Source organism: Ursus americanus, chromosome 23 (genome assembly GCF_024610735.1).
Source record: "Ursus americanus isolate L20-20 chromosome 23, mUrsAme1.1.p, whole genome shotgun sequence".
NCBI lineage: Eukaryota > Metazoa > Chordata > Mammalia > Carnivora > Ursidae > Ursus > Ursus americanus.
In genome coordinates, this window is record NC_142149.1 from 18,881,562 (window position 1) to 18,901,094 (window position 19,533).

The 19,533-nt window shown below is 53.9% G+C and overlaps 2 protein-coding genes and 1 long non-coding RNA gene across 11 annotated transcripts in view; 2 read left to right on the forward strand and 1 right to left on the reverse strand.

The window, feature by feature from the left end:
- The window catches only part of BRCA1 (BRCA1 DNA repair associated), a 60,235-nt gene extending 55,940 nt beyond the window's left edge, over positions 1-4,295 (forward strand). For all 7 annotated transcript variants that reach the window (XM_045781763.2, XM_087854344.1, XM_087854347.1 and 4 more), the window contains 3 exons: positions 1,264-1,337; positions 1,716-1,776; positions 3,055-4,295. In XM_045781763.2, the coding sequence (XP_045637719.2) occupies positions 1,264-1,337; positions 1,716-1,776; positions 3,055-3,200 (281 nt within the window). In that variant the 3' untranslated portion in view covers positions 3,201-4,295. The remainder of the gene's footprint in view (positions 1-1,263; positions 1,338-1,715; positions 1,777-3,054) is intronic.
- Positions 4,296-10,109: 5,814 nt separating this feature from the next.
- On the forward strand, positions 10,110-13,196 carry LOC148107946 (uncharacterized). The gene is made up of 3 exons (XR_015721286.1): positions 10,110-10,500; positions 10,797-10,889; positions 12,862-13,196. It is a non-coding gene; the product is annotated as an uncharacterized LOC148107946 (long non-coding RNA).
- Positions 13,190-19,064, reverse strand: RND2 (Rho family GTPase 2). Of its 3 annotated transcripts, XM_045781722.2 has the most exons (6): positions 18,860-19,056; positions 18,288-18,375; positions 17,381-17,490; positions 16,483-16,617; positions 16,014-16,264; positions 13,190-14,026 (listed from the first exon to the last, which is right to left on the reverse strand). In XM_045781722.2, the coding sequence occupies exons 1-6, from the start codon at positions 18,959-18,961 to the stop codon at positions 14,014-14,016; spliced, it is 699 nt and encodes a 232-aa protein (XP_045637678.1). In that variant the 5' UTR covers positions 18,962-19,056; the 3' UTR covers positions 13,190-14,013. The 3 variants fall into 3 exon arrangements, with proteins under 3 accessions (XP_045637678.1, XP_045637680.1, XP_045637679.1); XM_045781724.2 differs by lacking the exon at positions 16,483-16,617 and having other exon boundaries at positions 18,860-19,064; XM_045781723.2 differs by lacking the exon at positions 13,190-14,026 and having other exon boundaries at positions 14,892-16,264; positions 18,860-19,054.
- Between the last annotated feature and the right edge of the window lie 469 nt (positions 19,065-19,533).

Consider the following 19,533-nt stretch of genomic DNA (forward strand, 5'->3'; position numbering starts at 1 on the left):
GGAAAGAAGGAGGTGGGGAGAAGATACCTTTCAGGTTTGTAAATGCTAAGAAAGAATTCTGCTCCTCCGAAATCGTCTTCATTTGATACTGAGAAACAAACACGGCAGCTACTAAGCCCTGTGGGCCTGGGCCCCACACAGGCCCAGAGCAGGCAGGGAAGGGCTCTGGGTGAACATTTTCTAATTAACTCGGACATTGCATGTGATGTTATGTTCAGCAGTGCTGTGGGGCTCCACCCCGGAGCTGTGTGGCACAGAGGCCCTGGCTTGTGTACAGATTTGGTTTGTTCTTTTCAAAACAAAGTCCACCCACCTTTGCTTCTGTGCCCACTTCCTCTCCAGGGATCAGGTTCTCTTGCTCCTTAAAAGATGGCCTTGGCATCTGGCGGGGACCGATGAGTGGCAGCAAGAGAGCCCGGCAGAGTAATTTTGCTTCTGTCTTCTTTATTGGTTATTGATTGGATTTTTATGAAATTTCCAAGTGCCACTTGGGGATTTTTCAGTGTTTTTGTTCTTTGGTATATGAAGACCAGGTCTCTGGCAGGTATCATTTTGGAGATGAGTCAGTTGACCTCTGTTCATTTAGACAAACAGGAGCCACCTCCGTTATCCCCAGAAATGGACTGATGAGAAAAGAGCACCCAAAGAGGCCCAGGAGCCATTCATTGGTCTGTTCTGATTTTCCGGGTGCAGGTGGAACACCGCTACAGTCCCTTTTGATTTCTATTCCCCCGAGAGGTCGATTCCAGCTCAGCGTGGAGCCCTTCCCCCCGATGTACTGAGTCTCCGTTCAGGATGATGTGTATTTTTTTGACTGACTGAATTATCTTCCTGTCTCTTGACATTTGCAGTAATTACCACCCAGGATGGTGCCCTCAGTGGCCGTGATTATCAATTACCAACACAGAATTAGGCAGGGAGGGAGGGAAGGCAAGTGGGTATTTTTTCACAGCGCCTTAGCCGGCAATTTAGCAAATTAAGGGAAATTGGATCTTGTTTTATTTGAGAGACTATCAAACCTTATCTACCAAGGGGCCTTCTGGGGACCGATGCCCGGGGTAACGTATCGGTGGCAAACTGACTTAGAATGCATACCTGGTATCGATTCTCGTTCAAGGCCTCTCTGTCCTTTTGGAGCAGAGATGGACACTCTCCCAGTTCGAAGTCTTGCTGTAAGCGTTCATCCAGGGGAGCGTGGGGTAGAGCGCCCAGGTTAAGTGTGTAGGGCACGGTGGTGATTCTAGGTCTCTCTGTGCTATTTAGATCAGCTAGAGTGGATGGTGCACCTCTGTGGGGCTTCTGTGGTGAGGGAGCCTTCATCATTCACTCTCAGCAAGGTGAGTGTTTGATGCCCTGTCAGAGGGGGACTGCACAAAATCTGCCCTGTGACTGAGCAGGGCTGGCCCCCATCGGTCCCTGGGAACCCTGCCAGTGGGCCTCAGAAGCCTCTCTTCGCCCGAGCCTTCCCTGATCGTGGGCCAGTGCCAGAAAACGCCCATGTGTGGTGGATCCAGAAAGACTGGAGTTCTCTAAGTATTTCATTCACTACGAAGGCTCTCCCTCCAGCACTTCCTTTTTGCCCCGTGCGCTTACCCCTCCCCTCTGTGGTTGCGCCTAACGTAGTCCGCTTCAGCGCACCACCAAGAAGCGGTGAAGTGACTTGCAGAGAAGTCCAGCTCTGATACCCTCCATGCTGTTTCCTTCCCGGGATGCAGGGTACTCACCCAGTGGTGGTCGTGCAGCCGGACGCCTGGGCGGACGACAGTGGCTTCCATGGTAAGTCTCGCTGTAAGCCTTTGTCCAGAGGAGGATGGGTGGCAGGGCCCAAATGAAGTATGCAGGTGACTGTGGCGATTTGAGATCTAAATGTCCCGTTCAGTCAACTGGAGTAATGGTGCGCCCGTGTGGGGCTCCAGAAGGCCGTGGGCATGTGCCTGTGACATACAGGGTCCTGTGTGATGAGTTTGCTTCACCACAGATCACCCAGTGTTTGATTAGCACAGTTCTTAGGACTGGGGCGCCTGGGTGGCTCAGTCGTTAAGCGTCTGCCTTCAGCTCAGGTCATGATCCCCGGGTCCTGGGATCAAGCCCTGCATCGGGCTCCCAGCTCCGCGGGAAGCCTGCATCTCCCTCTCCCACTCCCCCTGTTTGTGTTCCCTCTCTCGCTGTGTCTCTCTTTGTCAAATAAATAAAAATCTTTAAGAAGAAACAAAAACAAAAAACACAGTTCTTAGGACCTTCTAGGTGCTCAGTGAATATTTGAAGGAAGGAAGGAAGGAGGGAATGGCTAAAATGTCCTTTTAAAACTTCTTGTGGTTTGCTCATTTTGCATTATAAATAAGTAATACATGAGCTATTTCCATTGGTGGGGGTTAGATATTAATTAATGTTCATCACATAAAATATAAATGAGCACAAACACAATAAAATAATCCCAGTAATCCCACCACTTAGAGATGGTGAAGGTGACATTGTCCCAGGCATATGTGTGTATATATGTACATGCATGTATTTTACACACATGTGATCATGCTCGTCATACTGTTTTGCTTTCTCACCTAAGAGGTTGCAAAATCATTAAATTGCAGTGCTGTTTTGTGCTCTCTGGTGACTTTTCCTTTTTTTTTTTTTTTTAAGATTTTATTTTTATTTGAAAGAGAGAGAGCAGGGGGAGGGGCAGAGGGAGAGTGAGATAATCTCCAACAGACTCCGCTGGGCTGGATCTCAGAACCCTGAGATCATGACCTGAGCTGAAACCAAGAGTTGGTCACTCAACCATCTGCGCCACCCAGGCGCCCCTGGGTGACTTTTCCTTTAACATATTGGAGTTCATGTTAGTAAAGTTGCCAGAGGCTGTAGGCTTTCACCAGCAGTCATTCCTCAGGCTTCTGAATGAGGTCCTGTGTCCTGAAGCATTACTTACGATCAGCAGTTTTGCACCAACCTGAGTGACGCTGTGAACTCATACAGCCAGGTCCCGGAGTAGACTGACAAGAGTCTGGTCTGGGAAAAAGTGCAGTGACACTAATTTCTGCTTGTGTTCTCTGTCCCCAGCAATTGGGCAGATGTGTGAGGCACTTGTGGTGACCCGAGAGTGGGTGTTGGACAGTGTGGCCCTCTACCAGTGCCAGGAGCTGGACACCTACCTGATCCCGCAGATTCGCAGAGCTGCTGCTCACGCCAGCCAGCCATGTCCGTAGCGTCTGGGGCCTGTCTCCATAGGACCCTGACAACGATCCTAAGAAGCAGCCTTTTTCCAGGCCCTGGGGGCTCTTCAGTCCTTCCACAGTCCCGGTTACTGAATATTTTATGTATCTCAGCCTGAGAAGAAATTCTGGCAATGCAAGGGTCTCTTAAAGATTTTCTGCTTCAAGTCACCCTTTGAAATCTGCCATGAGCACAAAATTGTCGTAATTTTTCACCTGAAAAGAATTTAAAACCATTTAAACCCCACCAATTGAGCAAGATGCTGATTCATTATTTATCAGCCCTATTCCTCATACTGGGGATGTCGGCTTAGAGCTGGGGGCACAGAATGGCTAGCCTCACGAGAGTAGCTGGTCTCCCTAAGTTTGCTTCTCTAAAACCCCGTGTTCATAAAGGCCAAGAGTCAGGCCCTTCAGTGGAAAGCGAGTCCTTGGGGAATCTGTGACGTGACTTAAAATCAGAACAGTCCTTGGGCAGCTCTCAGATGTTGGAGTGGAGCACGGGTGGGGGCCAGAGGGATTCAGAGGCAGGTAATAGATATAAATATGAACCCTGAGAGTTAGAGGAGAGGGGAGTCACGCTGGCCCTGATCTCCGGAAGTCTGTGCTATAGTCCCTGGATTTCTAAAGAATATCTTAGCATGGATGTGCTCTGAAATGGCAGAATCTTTTCAAGAATTGGAGTCCGAAGAGAGCCTTCTAATTCCCCGTTAGAAATAAATACAGTATTTATTGTTGTAGCTCTGATATGTTACCCATTCCTCTTGAAGCATAAGATCTCCGATATGAATATTTCATGTCTGTAAAATGACGGATCCCACCAGGAAAGGAGCTGTTGCTTTCCTTGAGGTAATTTTTTTCTCTTTGCCTCCTATTGCTGAACCGTACAGCCTCATAAATAATTTTGTTTGCCGAAAGAAGAGAAAGTGTTTTTCATCAACTCATTATCCAGGACTGTTTATAGCTGTTGGAAGGAGCGGGTCTTCCTTAGCCCCCCAGCGTGTGAGGGCATATAGATTTGATTGTACAAAATGTTTTGTAAATGTTGTGCTGTTCACCTGCAAATAAACTTGGTAGCAAACACTTCCACCGAGCGTGACTTCTTGTGGCTTACAGCTGCAGACCTCCTCAGACCCTTTCACTGTACTTCCGTCTCCTCATCTGTAAAATGGGGGTGACAATAGTACCAACCCCGAGCGTTAATCGAGGAGACCTCAGTTCCTACTGTATCTGCTGTCGCTGCCACAGCAAATTGTCACAAACCTAATGGCTTAAAGCAACATCCATTTATTACCTCACAGTTCTGTAGGTCAGAAGGCCAAGTTGGCTCAACTGGTTTCTTTGTTTCGGGTTTCGCAAGACCAACATCAAGGCAGCAGGGCTGTGTGCCTTTCCAGAGGCTCTGGGGATGAATCCGCTTCCAAGCTCATTTCATGTTGTTGGCCAGATTGTTCCTTGCAGTCGTGGGACTGAGAATCCCCATTTCCTTACTGGCTGTTGGCCAGAGGTCATCCTTAGCCTCTCCCACATTCCTAGGCTCATGAACCCCTAGCTCCATCTTCAAAGCCAACAAGCAACACTGGTCAAAGCTCTTCTCATGTTTGGAGTCTCTCTGATTTCCCCTTCATCTCTGACTGCCGGATCTAGCTCCTGCCAGAGAAATTTCTGTTTCTAAGGGCTCAGGTGATTCGATTGTGCCCACCAGGTAATCCAGGGCGATGTCCGTATCTTAAGGTCCATAACCTGAATTACAGCTGCAGGGCCCCTTCACAGCAGGACCTAGATTAGTGTTTGATTGAATAACCGGGGGACAGGAGTTTGGGAAGGGTATCTTGAGATTTCTGACAACCACTCCTATTTAACATACTTAATCCACGGATAAGAATCTGTATCATCATTTTTTGGTCTTCACATGTTCAGAGATTAGAGTCCTCTTAGAGGCAAAGAGAATTTAAATCCTCACACGATTCAGCACTGCCACGTTTGTAAGGAGGGTGGGTGGGTGAGGGAAGAATGGAGAAAAAGGAAGGAACTGGCATCACGTTGGTCTCATGTGGTCGTCATCACAGCCCTAGGAAGTGGGTATTTGTCACCTCATTTGAAAAAGGAGAATGGGAAAGAGAAGATTTTGCTCAGAGTTTGCACAGCTGGTAAGTGACAACCTGGAAACCCAAACCCATGCCCTTTCTGCCCCACCGTGCAGCTTCCCACCCACATCCGTCCCGGACCCGGGTCAGAGGCACTGGCTCAAGCCTCAAGGGAGTTTGGGGAGAGGAGTGGGTTGTGAGGGGAACTAGCACCCGAGACTCTTGCAGGCCACTGTGGGAGGCAATAGAATGTTCCTGCCTCCCAGCGGCAGCTCTCCCCGAGGAAAGCAGCCCTCCTTTGCCCTCAGCAGAGACTGGCAGGATTGGCTCACGGCTGCCTGTTTCCACCTCCGTCCAGCCTCCAGCTTATTATTGCTTATCTTTCAGTGATCAAAGCCTTCCGGTCCAGGGGCGCCTGGCTGGCTCAGTCAGTAGAGCTTGCAACCATTGATCTCTGGGTCGTGAGTTCAAGCCCCAGGTTTAGTGTGGCAATTACTTGAAAGTAAGCTCTTAACAACAACAACAACAAAAGCCTTCCAGTTCAGCCTCGCCTACAGCACCACCTCTCCTGGGCTCATGCCAGCCCCACTGTCTACCCACCAGGGAGGGAGTCCATGGGGCTTGGTGGGAACAGTAAAGGCAGGTGGGAAGCGAGTGCTACTGACACAGTCTTCAGTCACAGTGACAAGCCACGGCTTGCTGAACCCTGGGGGTGAGCCAGGACTCAGCCTTCCCAGGAATCTTGGGTGAAAGCAGGGATGACTGAGACACATAAAAAGTTTTCTGTAACTATCTCTCGAGGTCTTCCGACAAGTATCCACCCCGTGTGTTTTCTCGAGCTCTGCGTAGCCATTCCCGGAAGTCAGCTTCTGGCCCTGGCCTCATGATGCTTGGCCGGGTTTTAGAGGCTTCGCTGATGATGAAGTAAATCTACTCGCTCCTTTGACCTCTGGCTTTAAGACGGCCTCCTGCTGTTCCACCCCACAGTCTAGCCCTCTGGGCACAGCAGCATGGGGGGAGGGGGTCCCACTGCCTTTATCTCATCTCACAAACGAATTTATGCAAAGGAGCTGGAAGGGCAGAAGAGGAGGGATTATCATGCAGGTGCAGGGAGGGGGGCCTAGAGAAGAGCTCTGTAGATTATCTCCCTCCTAAAAAATGCAACCAGAATCATCAACAAAGTATCGGCTCAGAAGCATGCAGAAGAAAAAGAAAGGAATCAGTCAGTGTTGGGGTGGTTGGAGCGGAAGAAGCCAAGCTGCCCAGAATGTACCCTGCGAAGGCTGCGAGGAGCAGATAAGAGGGCCCCAGAGGCGGGCAGCGCGGGGAGAAGGGCAGTGCGAGGGGCAACGGCAGATCTCCCCACGGAAACCCGAGAGAATAGGGCTTGCTAGCCAGGGACCCAGGGAGCTTGCTTATCAAAGGCTGTAGACTGGCTGAGCCAGAGGCCCCTTTACCGTACTTCAGTGATGCTTAGCTCCCCCAAACAGCCTGTAAATCTGCCCATAACGAGGAGAAAATTAAAGAAATGAATCTGGGCAGATAGAAAATTAAGGCGAACTGGAGACAGCCAGCTCCTGTAGAGAGCAGGGCTTGGGGACATGTGGCGGAGGGGGGCAGCGGGGTGGGGGCTGGGGACTGGCGATCCTGAAGTGAGTCTGAATGATCAGGAAAATCGAAGCAATGGTTGGAGGGTCTGGAAGCAATGGGAGACTGGAGAGTCTCCCCCCAAGTTATGGGGACCGGCACAGACGGACTTTAGAGACCTCGTTTCCAGGACCCAGAACGATATGGCAGTTTCACAAGCAGCTTAGTGGAGGGACCCTCAAACCATGATCCCCTGATGGGGACTAAGCGGGGGAGGGTGAAAAAGACCTCCAGGAGCAACTTGTCAACTATGCAGGTTCCGGGGCCTCACGCCCCACGTACTGAGTCAGAAACTGGCTGCGGGGCCCAGCAATCTCATTCCGAAGCAAGCTCAAGTTTGAGAACCACTGGCTTAAGTGTAAGGGGCTGCTGAGCGGTGTAAAATGTTACCTGAGGTCTGTTTGGTCTCCGGGAGAGGTGGCTCTTGGACCTCTTAAGGAAGACTAAGGTTTGTGGGCGGGAGAGTGGTTCTTATCTCCCAAGGTTGCAGCAGCTGGCTTCAGTTGACTCTAAAATGGCCCTTTCAATAAATACAAAGCAAAGGACAAAGATTAAATTATATTAGCAGCCTAGGAGCAGAAGGGCCAGACTGCTTAAAAAAACAGCTAGAGATTTTATTAATATTTAAATTGCAGTGAAACCACAGCTGCAGCCTTTGACTCCAGCATAGAGATATGCAAATGGGGCTTCCTAAAGAAAGGCAATTTCAGACAGCCCGCAAGGTAACTAGAACACATAAAACAAATGATTTTGTAATTTATCTTTATTGACTGATGGAGAGCAAGGCGTGTAGACAACCCTCACCTAGTGAGAGCCAGCCGCTGGCGGGGGGGGGGGGGGGGGGGGGAGGACAGCTGGCCTGGAGGGAGAAAGGCAGGCAAGACCCATCGAGTGGGGACAGGAAAGACCCAAGGAGGACAAAACAGAAGGAGGCAGATGGGAGGAGAAGATGACTAAATTAGAAGGGAAGAGAAATGGAAGGCCAGCCCTGGCTTCACGGACCACCTGATCTTGTCAGCTCTCGGGGCAACAGCAAGAGTAAATCCTTGATGACTATCATTGGCCACATTCCTGCTAAGTGCCATGCGCTATTCCCAACACACAAATGAGGAACAGGACACTTGGAGAGGTCAAGCAACTTGCCCCAGGTCACACAACAAAAGGAGGTGGCAAAGCCTTGTTCAAAGAAAGATTTGTGCGGGGCTAAACTGTGCTGGGAACCAATCCTAGGAGGCGGTGAGTAACAATAGGTTAGTGACTGAGGGGAGACTACGTGCCCAGGTCCCCAGTAACCTCTCTGCGCGTGCGCTGTGGTTGTGGAAAGGAGGGAGAAAAGATCCATTTCTGGCCTTCAGATGGCTTACTGTTCAAAGTGGGAGGCAAGAAAGCCACGGGAAACCCTCACAGGATTGTGCCTTCTGGTCCAGAAGCCCTCTGGGGGCTGTGTGGCGGGACCCCTGGGTGAAGGATCTCCAGCTGACCCTTGGAGCTTGGGTAGGATTTGACTGGGTGGAAAGGAAGCCAGGAGATCCCGGAAGGCCCAAGTGAGAACCTCTGCAGCTGGCGGAACTGAGGGAAGAAGCGCCTGATCCAGAAAGAGTTGGGAAAGTCTTCTGTGGATACATTTCTCTGACCACCTTCCCTCCCCCCACCCCACTCCGCCCAGTCTTCCTAAACCAGCCGTCCCAAGCTGAAATCCAGGCTCTCCAGCGCCCCACCTGCTGCTCCCTCTCGGGCACCCTGGCCACCCTTCTTTAATGATGCTTTCTTCCATCAGTAAGTCATTTGTGTGTATATTCTATTTTCTCCCTTTGACTGGAAGGTCCTCAGGAGCAGGATCAGTATCGTTTTATCTTTGTTTGGAACCCAGCCCCAGTACCTGGTACATACGTTGTTAGGTGCCCAATGAGGATTTGCTGAATGAATGAGTTCAAGGATGAATGAATGGACCCATTGAGTGAAGGGCTTATCCAACGCCCCCCCCCCCCCAACACTAGTCCCTGGAAAGCCAGCTGCATTCTGCCCCTTGGAGTGCTAATCCCCTTCAGTCCTTCCCACCCACTTTCCTAGGACCCTGATTTACTCCAAAAACAGTGTAAGAGATCTAGGTGTCCAAAAATTACTTCCTCCTCTCAGCCCACACCTACAGAGTTCCTCCTTGATTCTCTCGCCTGCCACGAAGCCAGCTCCTTTGTGATTAATCAAGCCAACACCCACACAGACAGTGGACATCCACTTCCCCTATCCCTGTGTCTTCCAGCGAGGCCCCCTCCAGGCTGGATACTCAAGACAGATAAACGGCTGCCGCCATCACTGGAGAAATAATTATGATGTTCATGATAATCTCTTTGCGAGTTCAAAGCACTGGCACAACTATTATTTCTCCCTCCTCACTTGTTCCCTGGGAGATGGCCAGGGTAAAAATTGTTATTCCCACTTTATAGGTGATAAAACTGAGGTCCTTGCCAAAGGTAGCCCAGTGAATTGGTGGCAGAGCCGGAACTAAGTAGCCCGGGACTCCCTATTCATTAGAACACAGATGGAAATACCCTCATTATGTTGTCTGGGCTGTGTCTGTCTGGGAGAGAGGGAGTGTGGACCCCAGTTGAGTGGGGATAGGGGCCAGAGAAGATAAAAGAAAGTTTGTGACCCTGTAAAGTTTCTTTCTCTGCGATGCTGTAGGAGTTGGCACTGGTTAATTCCAGAAGAGTCCTGTTCTGTTTTGTTTTAAAACATGACCACACGTCCTAGACGAGGAAAGGGGGGGAAAGGGGTGAATCTGAAGGTAACACAGACACACAGGTAGGCAGATGTTTGCCGTCTTCTCCTGAAAACAACATAAAAGCGAATGGTAGCGCCTATTAGCAAGAGAAACTCAAACTACAACGTAATGGGTGTCTTCCCAGCTGTTAGGCTGTAGGTCTATGGAATAAACTGGGCCACATAGGTGTAAAATCTTTCCTTGGGGAAGCCTGTCCCCGGGGCCTGTGGAGGGGAGGCCTCTCCTGGGGGCTGCGGGCTCCTGGGGGCCATCTCGGGGCCCTCTGCAGCTGCCAGAGTAAGAAGCCTGCTGCTGCTGGGATCATCCCCAAGCCCACAGGGGCTCTAAAGTCATGGAAACGAAGTTTTGTGCCAGAACCTCCTCTGGTTTCTAACCAAATGCCAGAGAAATTAAGAAGAAGAAAAAAAAATTTTTTTTAATTCAAGAGGCCATTTCCTGAAGATAGGGTCCCAGGGCTGTGCTGCGGGAAAGCAGTGATGACCTCTCCTGTCTTCTCTGGCTCCACCCTAAAGCCCAGGCCTTGTGCCCTCCAATCCCAGGCTGGCTCTGGGCTTTTCTCAGCTTTTAGCTCAACACCAGCCTCCATTACTCCTGGACTCCGCTGAGGCCTCAGCAGCCTCCCTGTGCCACCGGAGGCTGGGGGTGCAGAAAGGGGCAGAGGGAGTACGACACCCGAGCCCAGAGAGACGGCGGCCGCACAACGTAGTGACTGCACTAAATGCCATAGAATTGTACACGTCGAAACGGCTAATTGAATGTTAGATGCGTTTCAGCCCAGGTAAAAACAGAAACTGAGCTGCCCTGGTTGCCCTTTGGGGTGGCGAGAGAAGCCGGGCCGCGGTGAGGGCTGAGGCTCCTTGCAGGGACTGGCAGGGAGCGACCATGGGAAGGTGGTCTGCCCACCCCCACCCCCTTCTCCAGGACCAGATGGGAACTGGGGGCGAGGGAGAAAGACCCCACGGGGGCAGCGCCCGGGTCTGGGCAGAAGAGAGGCGCTCGGGCAAAGCTGGGAGGCTGCAGCCGCCCCTCATTTGCATCCTAAGTGATTGGTTTTCCCTGCTCGTCCCTCGTTAGGACACAATGGACAGTTGTGTGCTGGTGCCGCGGATCCCTTTACCGAGGGGGAGAGGAGCCGAGCAAGAGCGGCTGCCGGGCCCTAGAGAGGGGGTAGGTGTGGGGCCCCAGGGACTCTCACGTTCTCACACACAGAGCGGGGGCCTTAGAGAGTAAGCCAGCTCCCACATTTTACAGACGAGAGACTGAGGTGGTAGGAAGGGAGGAGGCTTCTGAGGCCGAGTTCACGGCAGAACCGGGGTTTCGAAATCTACCCTCTAGAATCGAGTCTCTCATTAGGGGACTCACTCCACTTGCCTGCACTACCTTCTCCATCCCGTGTGGTTCGGTCGCCCTGGTCTCTTTCCTACTCTTCCAGGCCTGGGCTTCCATCAGTTCTCTCTCTTGTCCATCTCATCTCTCTGTTCTTGCCCCTCTCCGTCTTGTCTCTTTCCCTCCCGATTTCCAGTCAGCCGGGATCATTACTAAACTTCCAATTAACCCCTGCCCTAACGCGGGTGGGGCTGGCAGGAGAGGCAGCAATTCTGAAACTGTCTTGGTGTGTTTGGGGGATCGGTGGTGGGAGAGCTGATATGCGCTGGCCTATTACAAACCAGGCACTAGGACGGACATTTGACATAGTGGATCTCATTTCATCTTTTCAGTCTTGCAAGGTAGGTGTCCTTGGAGCCAAGGAGAGTAGGAGAGGCCCAGAAAGGTTGGGAAACAGGCAAGAGAACACCCAGCTGGCAAATGGTAGCTGTCTAACTCCAGAATCCCTGTTCTTCCACCCCACACCCTGTCATAGGGGCTAAAGCGGGTATGGGGCCCACTGATTCCGGGCTCCTGGGAGGAACAACCTCCCTGAAAGAGGCCACTGCTTTGTTGCTCCCCCTGGGCTGCACCTGCCTTTCCCCACAACTCTCTCTACCTTTTGGCTCCCACCTTCTCCTGGGCCCCTTCTGCCTGGTGTCTCACGAATGCAAGCTTAGGCCCCCGGGGGTCTGCAGAGACTGTGATCAAGAGGGAGAAGCTGACAAACCTAGCCCAGACCCCGGAGGTCTCCCCTTTGTGGGTCAAACTCGCCAGCATCTGCGTCTCTCATTGTGCTCTGGGGGAAGGGGAGAGTGGGGCGGGGGTGAGGGGGGATGGAGGGTGAGCGGGTGTCTGTGTGCATGAACATAAGGCCTCCGGGTTCATTCTGACACTGAATGAAAAACTCACCAATTATTCGTCCAATCTCATTAATATGCAGACAGACATCTGTTATTTAGGAGTCAACAGCAGAGGCATTTTTGTGGGGGGAGGGGCGCTCACGCACAGGCCCCTCGTTCCTTCAGCTGCTGGGGTGGGCGGCTGCTGGGGTGGGCAGCTGCTGGGGAGCCACCACACCCGCCTGGACGTGGAGCCTCCCCTCTCTCTGACCCTCACCCCCACCCACGAGGAGAGGGATTTACTAGAGATGGAGACAGACTCCGGCTGGAAGGAGGAAGGTGGGAGGGGGCTGCACTGTGTAGAAGGAACTCTTTTGTTGGCAGAGAGCAAAAGGGGAGGGGGGATGCCATGGAAGAGCCAAACCCCTTTCTTGGGGAAGCGAGTACAGAGGAGGCAGAGACAGCTGTACCAGGATTGCCTGCTAGGGTCCTGGTGACACTGGCAACCTCAGGGACATGACCCCTAACCCCCACCTCCCTCAGCCTGCAGGACCAGTCTGAGCCTATCTGGGGTGAGGTCACCATGGCAACGTGGTGTTCTCACGCAGAGACTTCAGAAAAGTTTATGGGGGAGTTCAGAAAATCTGGGACCAAAGGACTTCAGCCTTTGGAGGAGTCATTAACGCTCTCTCTAGCCCTCAGGATAGATGTGGGAACAACACACGCAGACCTCCCCCTCCTGTCTTTTGGCCTTCCTCCAGCCTCTGAATCCTGAGCATAAGTAGCCCCTCCAAGAGGCCTTTCCCGATTCCCCCAGGCAGGCTCAGAAGCGCAAGCTGTAAGGAGTAAAGGCTGACACACCCGCTCGGCCACCTAGAAAGGGGCAAACAGCGGTCCCATAGCTTTCCTCCTCTCTGACTCTTCCTCAACAGCACAGCGGAGTAGACATGGCGATCAGCTCTTTTCCAGGTGTGAAGACCGAGGTTCAGACGGGTGCAGAACGTCACCAAAGGCTCCCCAGGGAGGAAGTGGCAGAGCAGAAACCCAGGTCCTCTGCTTCCAAATCTCCAGCTCTTTTTCATGACTGTCCCTTCGGGGAAGGCTGGAGTCCCAAGGGGATGACCCTCAGTCCGCTGAAGCATTTCAGGGGTTAGACCAAGTCCCCGCCCCTACCCTCACCCCTTCCTTCTCCCTCCTCCCTCCAGGGCAGGCTGATGGGGGTTGTGTGTGTGTGTGTTAAGAAACACTGGCAGCATCACAGCGTGATTAGTTGTTTATTTCATTAAATGATTAACGAGGCTACATTGTTTCCCAAACGGGTGTCTAATTTGTGGGGGAAACAGCTGCGGAGGAGGAAGCTGGGTCTGACTGGGTCTGACTTCTGCATCTGGGGTGGGGGTGTGGGTAGAGTCCTCTCCCTCCAGCCTGCTGGGGCCTTTGAGGATCTAGAAGCAGCCCCATTCCCTCCTCCCACCCATTGAGCTCCTTAGCCCAGCAGCACAGCCTCCTCCCGGGAAATCAAACGTCTGGCACCCCAGACCTGCAGAGGAGACTACAACCTGTTCCTGGTGGTATTGGAAACGTATTAAACTTTGGGGGTTTCCCCCGCTGATTTATTTTCCTAATTATGTTTGCTTTAGGCGGATATTGAAATGCATCTGCATTCCCTGAGCAAGGCAGGAGAGGGCAGTTGGGAGAAGAGAGGGGCCCAGGCGCTCTGCACTTTGGTGGCTATAGGCTTGAGTCTGCTTTGCATCAAAGTCCAAAGTAAAGAAAAAAAGCCATGGCCCCAAATCCCAGGTTGATGGTGTGGCGGGTCCCTGTGGAGGAGGGGTCAGTCCTCAGAGCCCCCTAGCTGGGCGCCAGCTCTCTCCAGCACCCTCCATCCAGGACTCGGGATCCTGGAGGAGGGTCTTGGAGGGTCTTGGAGTCAGCTCCTAACCTCAGTTTGGGTGCCCAGTACCCTTGAAGCTGTCCCAGAATCCTGGAGGAGATTAGCTGAGATGGACCCGGATGGGGTCCTATAGGAGAGGGAGGGAAAGGGGTGTCTGACGAGCCAGCAGTGGGTGGGATTTCCTTTCCTCTCAAGACTGGGTCCTGGCAGAGGGAAGGAGAAGCTGTTTTAAACGACACATCTCAGAGCCCAATGCCCCCGAGCCCCCATCACCTCATCCAGATACCCATCTATCCAAAAACCAAACCTGGTCCCTTCATTCTCTGCTTGAAATCCCTGGTCCCTCCTCACATCCTCAGAATGAAGACCTGGTTCCTTTTTGGGCCCTGCGGTGGCCTCGATGTCCCTTCCTGGCCTTGTCTTCTGCCCTCCTTGCCAGGGCAGCCCCAACCGTGCCACACTCTTTCTCATCGCCACGTGTTCGCACATGCTATACCCTCAGCCCAGAGCGCCTTTCCTACCCCTTCCGTGCCTGCCAGACAAACTCCTCTGTAACCCTTGGGACCTGGCTCGGAGGATTGGGTGCCTGAGGCCGTAAGGAGCTCCCACAGGCAAGGCACTGTCACACCTGGGGTACCTCTCGTCCCCGTCGGGCTGGCCTCCAGAGCACAGAGCCAGGTCTTGTCACAACCCCAAGCCGGGGTCTGGCGCAGCTGGTGCTCAGTGCATATCCACTGAATGAACGAGGGAGGGATGGGCTGCGAATTCGGGGGGAACCCAGCAGATGGGAGGGTGAGGTTTGTGCTCTCTCCCAGAGAGTGTCTGGAAGAACGGGCTGGGGCTGGGGGAGGGGACCGCCAGGGATGGTTCCTGGGGGAGAATGTCACCGAAAAGAGGCCAGTGGGACCAGAGCCAGGGAGGGAATACAGGACAATGTGAAACCAGACTCCCAAGAAAACAGACCAGCACTGTCTTTCCTGACAACGGAGAGCTCCAGCCAGCCCCTCCACCGGCTTTCCTCCTCTCTGGGGTTGTGGGGCGGGGGGGGGGGGGGGGGACAAGGGGGGCAGTGACCTTAACTCACAGCTGATGTTCCCTCCAAAATCATCCAGGAATTCAAGACGGAAAGGAGGTGAGAGCCCCTGCCCCCACCTCCAAGGAAACCCCAGAATCAAACTACTGCCCCTTTGGGTAACTTCACCGCAGAGACGAGTCAGTTTCTGTGACGTGCAGGCTTTTGAAACTTTCCCTACCCCCACAACTCCTAGAGCACCAGCAGATTCCAAGCTGGGAGTGGAGATGGTGTCCGAGGGGCCTGGACCACTTCAGCAAGACCCCCTCCCAGCAGAGCAGGGGGCCCCAGCTGGGCTGAGGAATGAATTGCACATCAGTCCACTTTAAAACCCCCAATGGCCTTCGGATTGTCCGGCTCATTAACTGAGATGAATATTCCCAAGATCTCTCACTCCCCCACCTCTGGCTCCTAAAAGGACACTGCTAATCTGACCCATGGCTTTTTTCCTCTGTGGGCACAGACCAGAAAGTTCTTCCTGAAGTCTAACTTCCCCTCCCGCTGCTAGAAATTGGTAGATTGGGTTTTTAGCAAGCAACAAAACTAAAGCCACAGCCGTTTTCCATGGACATGGGCTTTATTTGGGGACAGTTGGGGGAAGGGATTGAGGAGGTAGGACTGTGGGTAGATGGGGGAGGGGCTTCTCAACTTGCTTTTTAATTTAGTGCATGTTGCCTGGAGGTTAGGATGAGTAAGAACAGCTGTGGAAGGGAAAGGCGAGAAAAAGGGAAGGTCACAGAATGGACACTTTCCCTAGAGAGAAGGAAGCCAGGGCCAGGATATGGATCCTGGGTGTGGGGCGGGAAGGCACCCTTCATCTACTAAGACTTAACCAAAGTCGCTGCTTGATGCCGGCTTCCCCAACCCCCTCCCCAGCCCAGCTCCCAGCCCAGATGCCTGTCCTGCTGGCTTCCTCCACTTCCTGTGGAGAGGAGGGGAATGAGGGCGTGGGGAATGGTGGCACCCTTCTGCCTTCAGCTCTCCTGCCCAGGAGAATCACTCCCTCAGCCCGCCCTGGAGTCCCTGCCAGAGTCAGGCGGTCAGGAAGTCAGGTGCTGCAGGGGACTGGTTGTGCCCTCACCGCACTCCTTACACTCTGCCCCACCCCGGGCCCTCACATGAGGTTGCAGCTCTTGGCTCGATCCTTGTGTATCTCGCTCTCGGTCCCGGTCCCTCGGTCCGGCCGGCCTGCCAGCTGAGCAGATCTCTGCAGTCCACGGCGTGAGTCAGTACGACGCAGCTGCCTATGGCCACGGCCAAGGGAGGCCACTGTGGCCACATGGAAGACATCCCTCACGCTGCGCTCAGAGGACCGGGAGGAGCACTCCACGTAGGACACAGCCCCTACCTGCTTGGCCAGCACAGTGCCCTGGAAGGATGGAGTGCATGCGGGAAGTTATGGGACTTACTTGCAGCTCAGCAAGGGGCAGGGAGGCTGAGGGCTTGGGGGTGTGGGGTGTGGTCAAGGGATCAGGTCAGAGGCCAGGGCAAGGGAGGAGCCAAGTAGGGTGTTTTCAAATCAGAGATAGGGAGGGGCAGAGGTGAAGAGGTCTAGGCTGGGACTAGGTCAGAGGTCAAGAGTCCCACCTGCTCATGTGTAACAGGGATAAGCCTTTGCTTGGACAGCTCCCTCAGTGTGGCCAGGTCGGTGCGCATGTCCAGTTTACAGCCAACCAGCACAACCTTGGCATTGGGGCAAAACTCCTGAGTCTCCCCTTGCCACTATTTGGGGGAAGAAAACAGTTATGGAGGGATAGGAGGAGGCACACGGTGGACCCTTGCTCCACGCTAGGAGAACACCCTTCCTCACACCATGCAGAAACCATGCACCCCTCTGGACTCTCCCGAGTGAGCAAGAAGGTAGGAATGGTGGGCTTGGGCTGGAAGCAGGATGGGGTGTAGGAGAAGGGGAGGGAGGAAAGGGCTGGGTGGGGCTGTGGGGTCAGGGGCTCTGCTTCTACCTCAGTGGCCATGAAGGGTCTAGCGGTGTGATACCTTCCCATTCCCACCCGCTTTCCCAAATTTGTTCCTGAGAACAGACCAATCTGCCCTCCCTCCCCCACCTGGGAACTAGGGCTGCTTTAGCTGACTTCTGTCCATTCAACGTGGGCTTTTCTCATGGAAATAGAGGCCTGGAGAGGAGACCACAGGGCTCTCCTGAGCTCCTGGAGCAGCATTCCCATCCCCTCCATCTGTGCTTCCACACCCAAGGAGATGGGAAGGATGGATAAGGAATCCCTTGAGTACTTCTCCCTGCCCTCCTCTATCTCCCCCAGATGCCGAATCCAGCTCTGAGGACAGACTTCCAGGAAGTGGGGGTGGGGGGGAGTGGGGGGTGAGGGGATGGGGAAGGACAAGAGCTTCACACACTCTCCAGCTGATGACCATGCCCCAGGCATCACTCTCTCCTCCTGGCCCATGTTGTGTCAGGACCATGGTTTTTGGTCCCCCTCTGTCTAGCCGTGCTGCTTTCCCAGGCTCCCACCTTCTTGAGGACACTGTCCAGTGTTTCGGGTCTGCTAATGTCGAAACAGATGAGCACAGCATCGGAATCAGGATAGGCCAGAGGCCGGACGTTATCATAGTAAGAGGAACCTGAGCGAAGACAGGGAGGGAGGGGACAGAGGAGGGTCCTGAGTGGGTGGGAGGCCTGGAAGGGAATGGGAGACCTTACCAATGCTGGCCAAGGGATGCTAGGAGCAGAGAATGGAAAAGAGCAGTTATTAATACCCATGAAGGAGTCTGGGTTTCTCCAAGGAGGGGAGCAGGCAGAGAGGGGAGGTTAGATGGCAGAAAACAGCTCTCTACTTCCCTAGGGGTTTCTTTAAAAGTAATCATTCTTAATCTTTTCTGAGTTTTTGAGAAGCTTATGAAATCTCTCAACATTCTCAAAATTTTGCATGTGCTTTCTGGGCTTTGACAGACATCTTCTAAAGCCCTCCAGGGGAGCTGAGTAAAATAAAAACCCTCCTCCTTTTTTTGGAGGAGGGGAAGGGGCAGAGCTTTCCCACCCACTTGGGACATCTCAGATTTCTAGACTTCAGTCTAGAGAAGCAGTTCCCCATCCCTCAAAGAAATTCTAAATGTCTTTTCTAAACCCAGCCCTGTCTCCTAAGAAACACGTTCCAAAATAAATCCATTCCTCCCAACTTTCCCAGGTAGGCAGAATCCAGCTGAGAGGATCAGATACTGGGCTTTCTCCCACAGGACAAGGTTTCTATATGTCCCTATAAGCTCTGCCTCAGTTTCTCTGGCTTTAAGCAGAAAATTAATTTTCCTTCCTCCTAAAATTGGATGGATGGACTGGGCTTACCTGGAGCCTAAGGGTCTAGCCAAGGGAGGGGCAAGGGTGGGGGCCTAGGAAGTCAGGGTGACCCCAGGGACTTGGCTACCTGAAGTGTCCCACATGTTGAGCTCAATGCGGCGCTTGTCGATCTCAAAGCTCGCGGTGTAGTTCTCAAACACAGTGGGGACATAACTCTGCAGAGAGGGATGGGTCAAGATGAGATCCTCCAGTCTTCATCCCAGACAAATGCGTTCCTCACTCCCACACACCGTCCAGCCCAGCCCCTGGACACAAGTTGGTCTGGTGTTGGGCAAAGGGGAGATCCCAGGAACGGCTGCCTAAGCGGAATATCTGCTCGGCTCCCAGATCCCCTCCCGGTCCCTTCAGCCCCTAGTTCTTCCCCTCTCCAATGCCCAGGACCCCCGACATTCCCCTAGAGTCCCCTTCTGGATCCTCTGGTTCTCCCAAACCCCATTCATCTCACCCTGGTCCCCAATTCCTTCCATCCAAATCCTCTGCAGTCCCCCAGAGCCCCCAACGTCTCCCTCGGTCCCTGTTTTTCCGAGCCCTTCTCTCTCGACCCTCGTTACCCCGGCACCCATTTCGGTCCGTCCATAGGGCCCTAATCACCCACCCCCGCGGCCTTAGCGCCCTCCTCCCAAGACGCGGGTCCCTCACCCCGGGGTAGGCGTCCTTGGCGAACACCTGCAGCAGCGCCGTCTTGCCGCACTCCGCGTCCCCCACCACCACGATCTTGCAGCGGCCGCTCTGCCCCTCCATAGTCCAGGCTACGCGCCGGCCCCCTGCGCAGCCCCCCTCCGGGGCCCCGCTGCCGCCTCCCCCGCCGCTGCAGCTGCAGCCGCTCGGGCCGCCGACACCGGCATCTCGCGGGCCCGCGCCGAGCCCCCGCCCGGGGCCGCGGCCCCCCCTAAGCCCCGCCCCCAGCCCGACGGCCGCGCCCCCGGCCCCGCCTCCCGCCCGCGCAGCCGGGGGGGCGGGGCCCAGAGGAGCTGGGCGGGGCCCGGGGAATCCGAAGGCACCGAGCAGGGTTTCAGCTCGCTGGGGTGCTCTGGAGAACCCCTGAGGGTTTGGGGCGGGCCAAGCCGGGCTTATTTGACTGTGTTGACTTCCTTGGAGAGGGGCGCGGGGCAGAGTTCAAGTGAAGTTCTGAGGGGTAGGGTGAAAGCGGCAAACGCGCGAGGCTCGGGCCTTCTGCGTGCCCACGCGTGCACGCCGGTGTGCTAGTGCGGACACGCGCGGGGGCAGCCATCCACTTCCTGAACAGGAGGGGGCGCGAGGTGGTAGGAGAAGGAGGGAGTCTTTGGGGTTCCGTCTTCCCCTTCCTCTCTCAA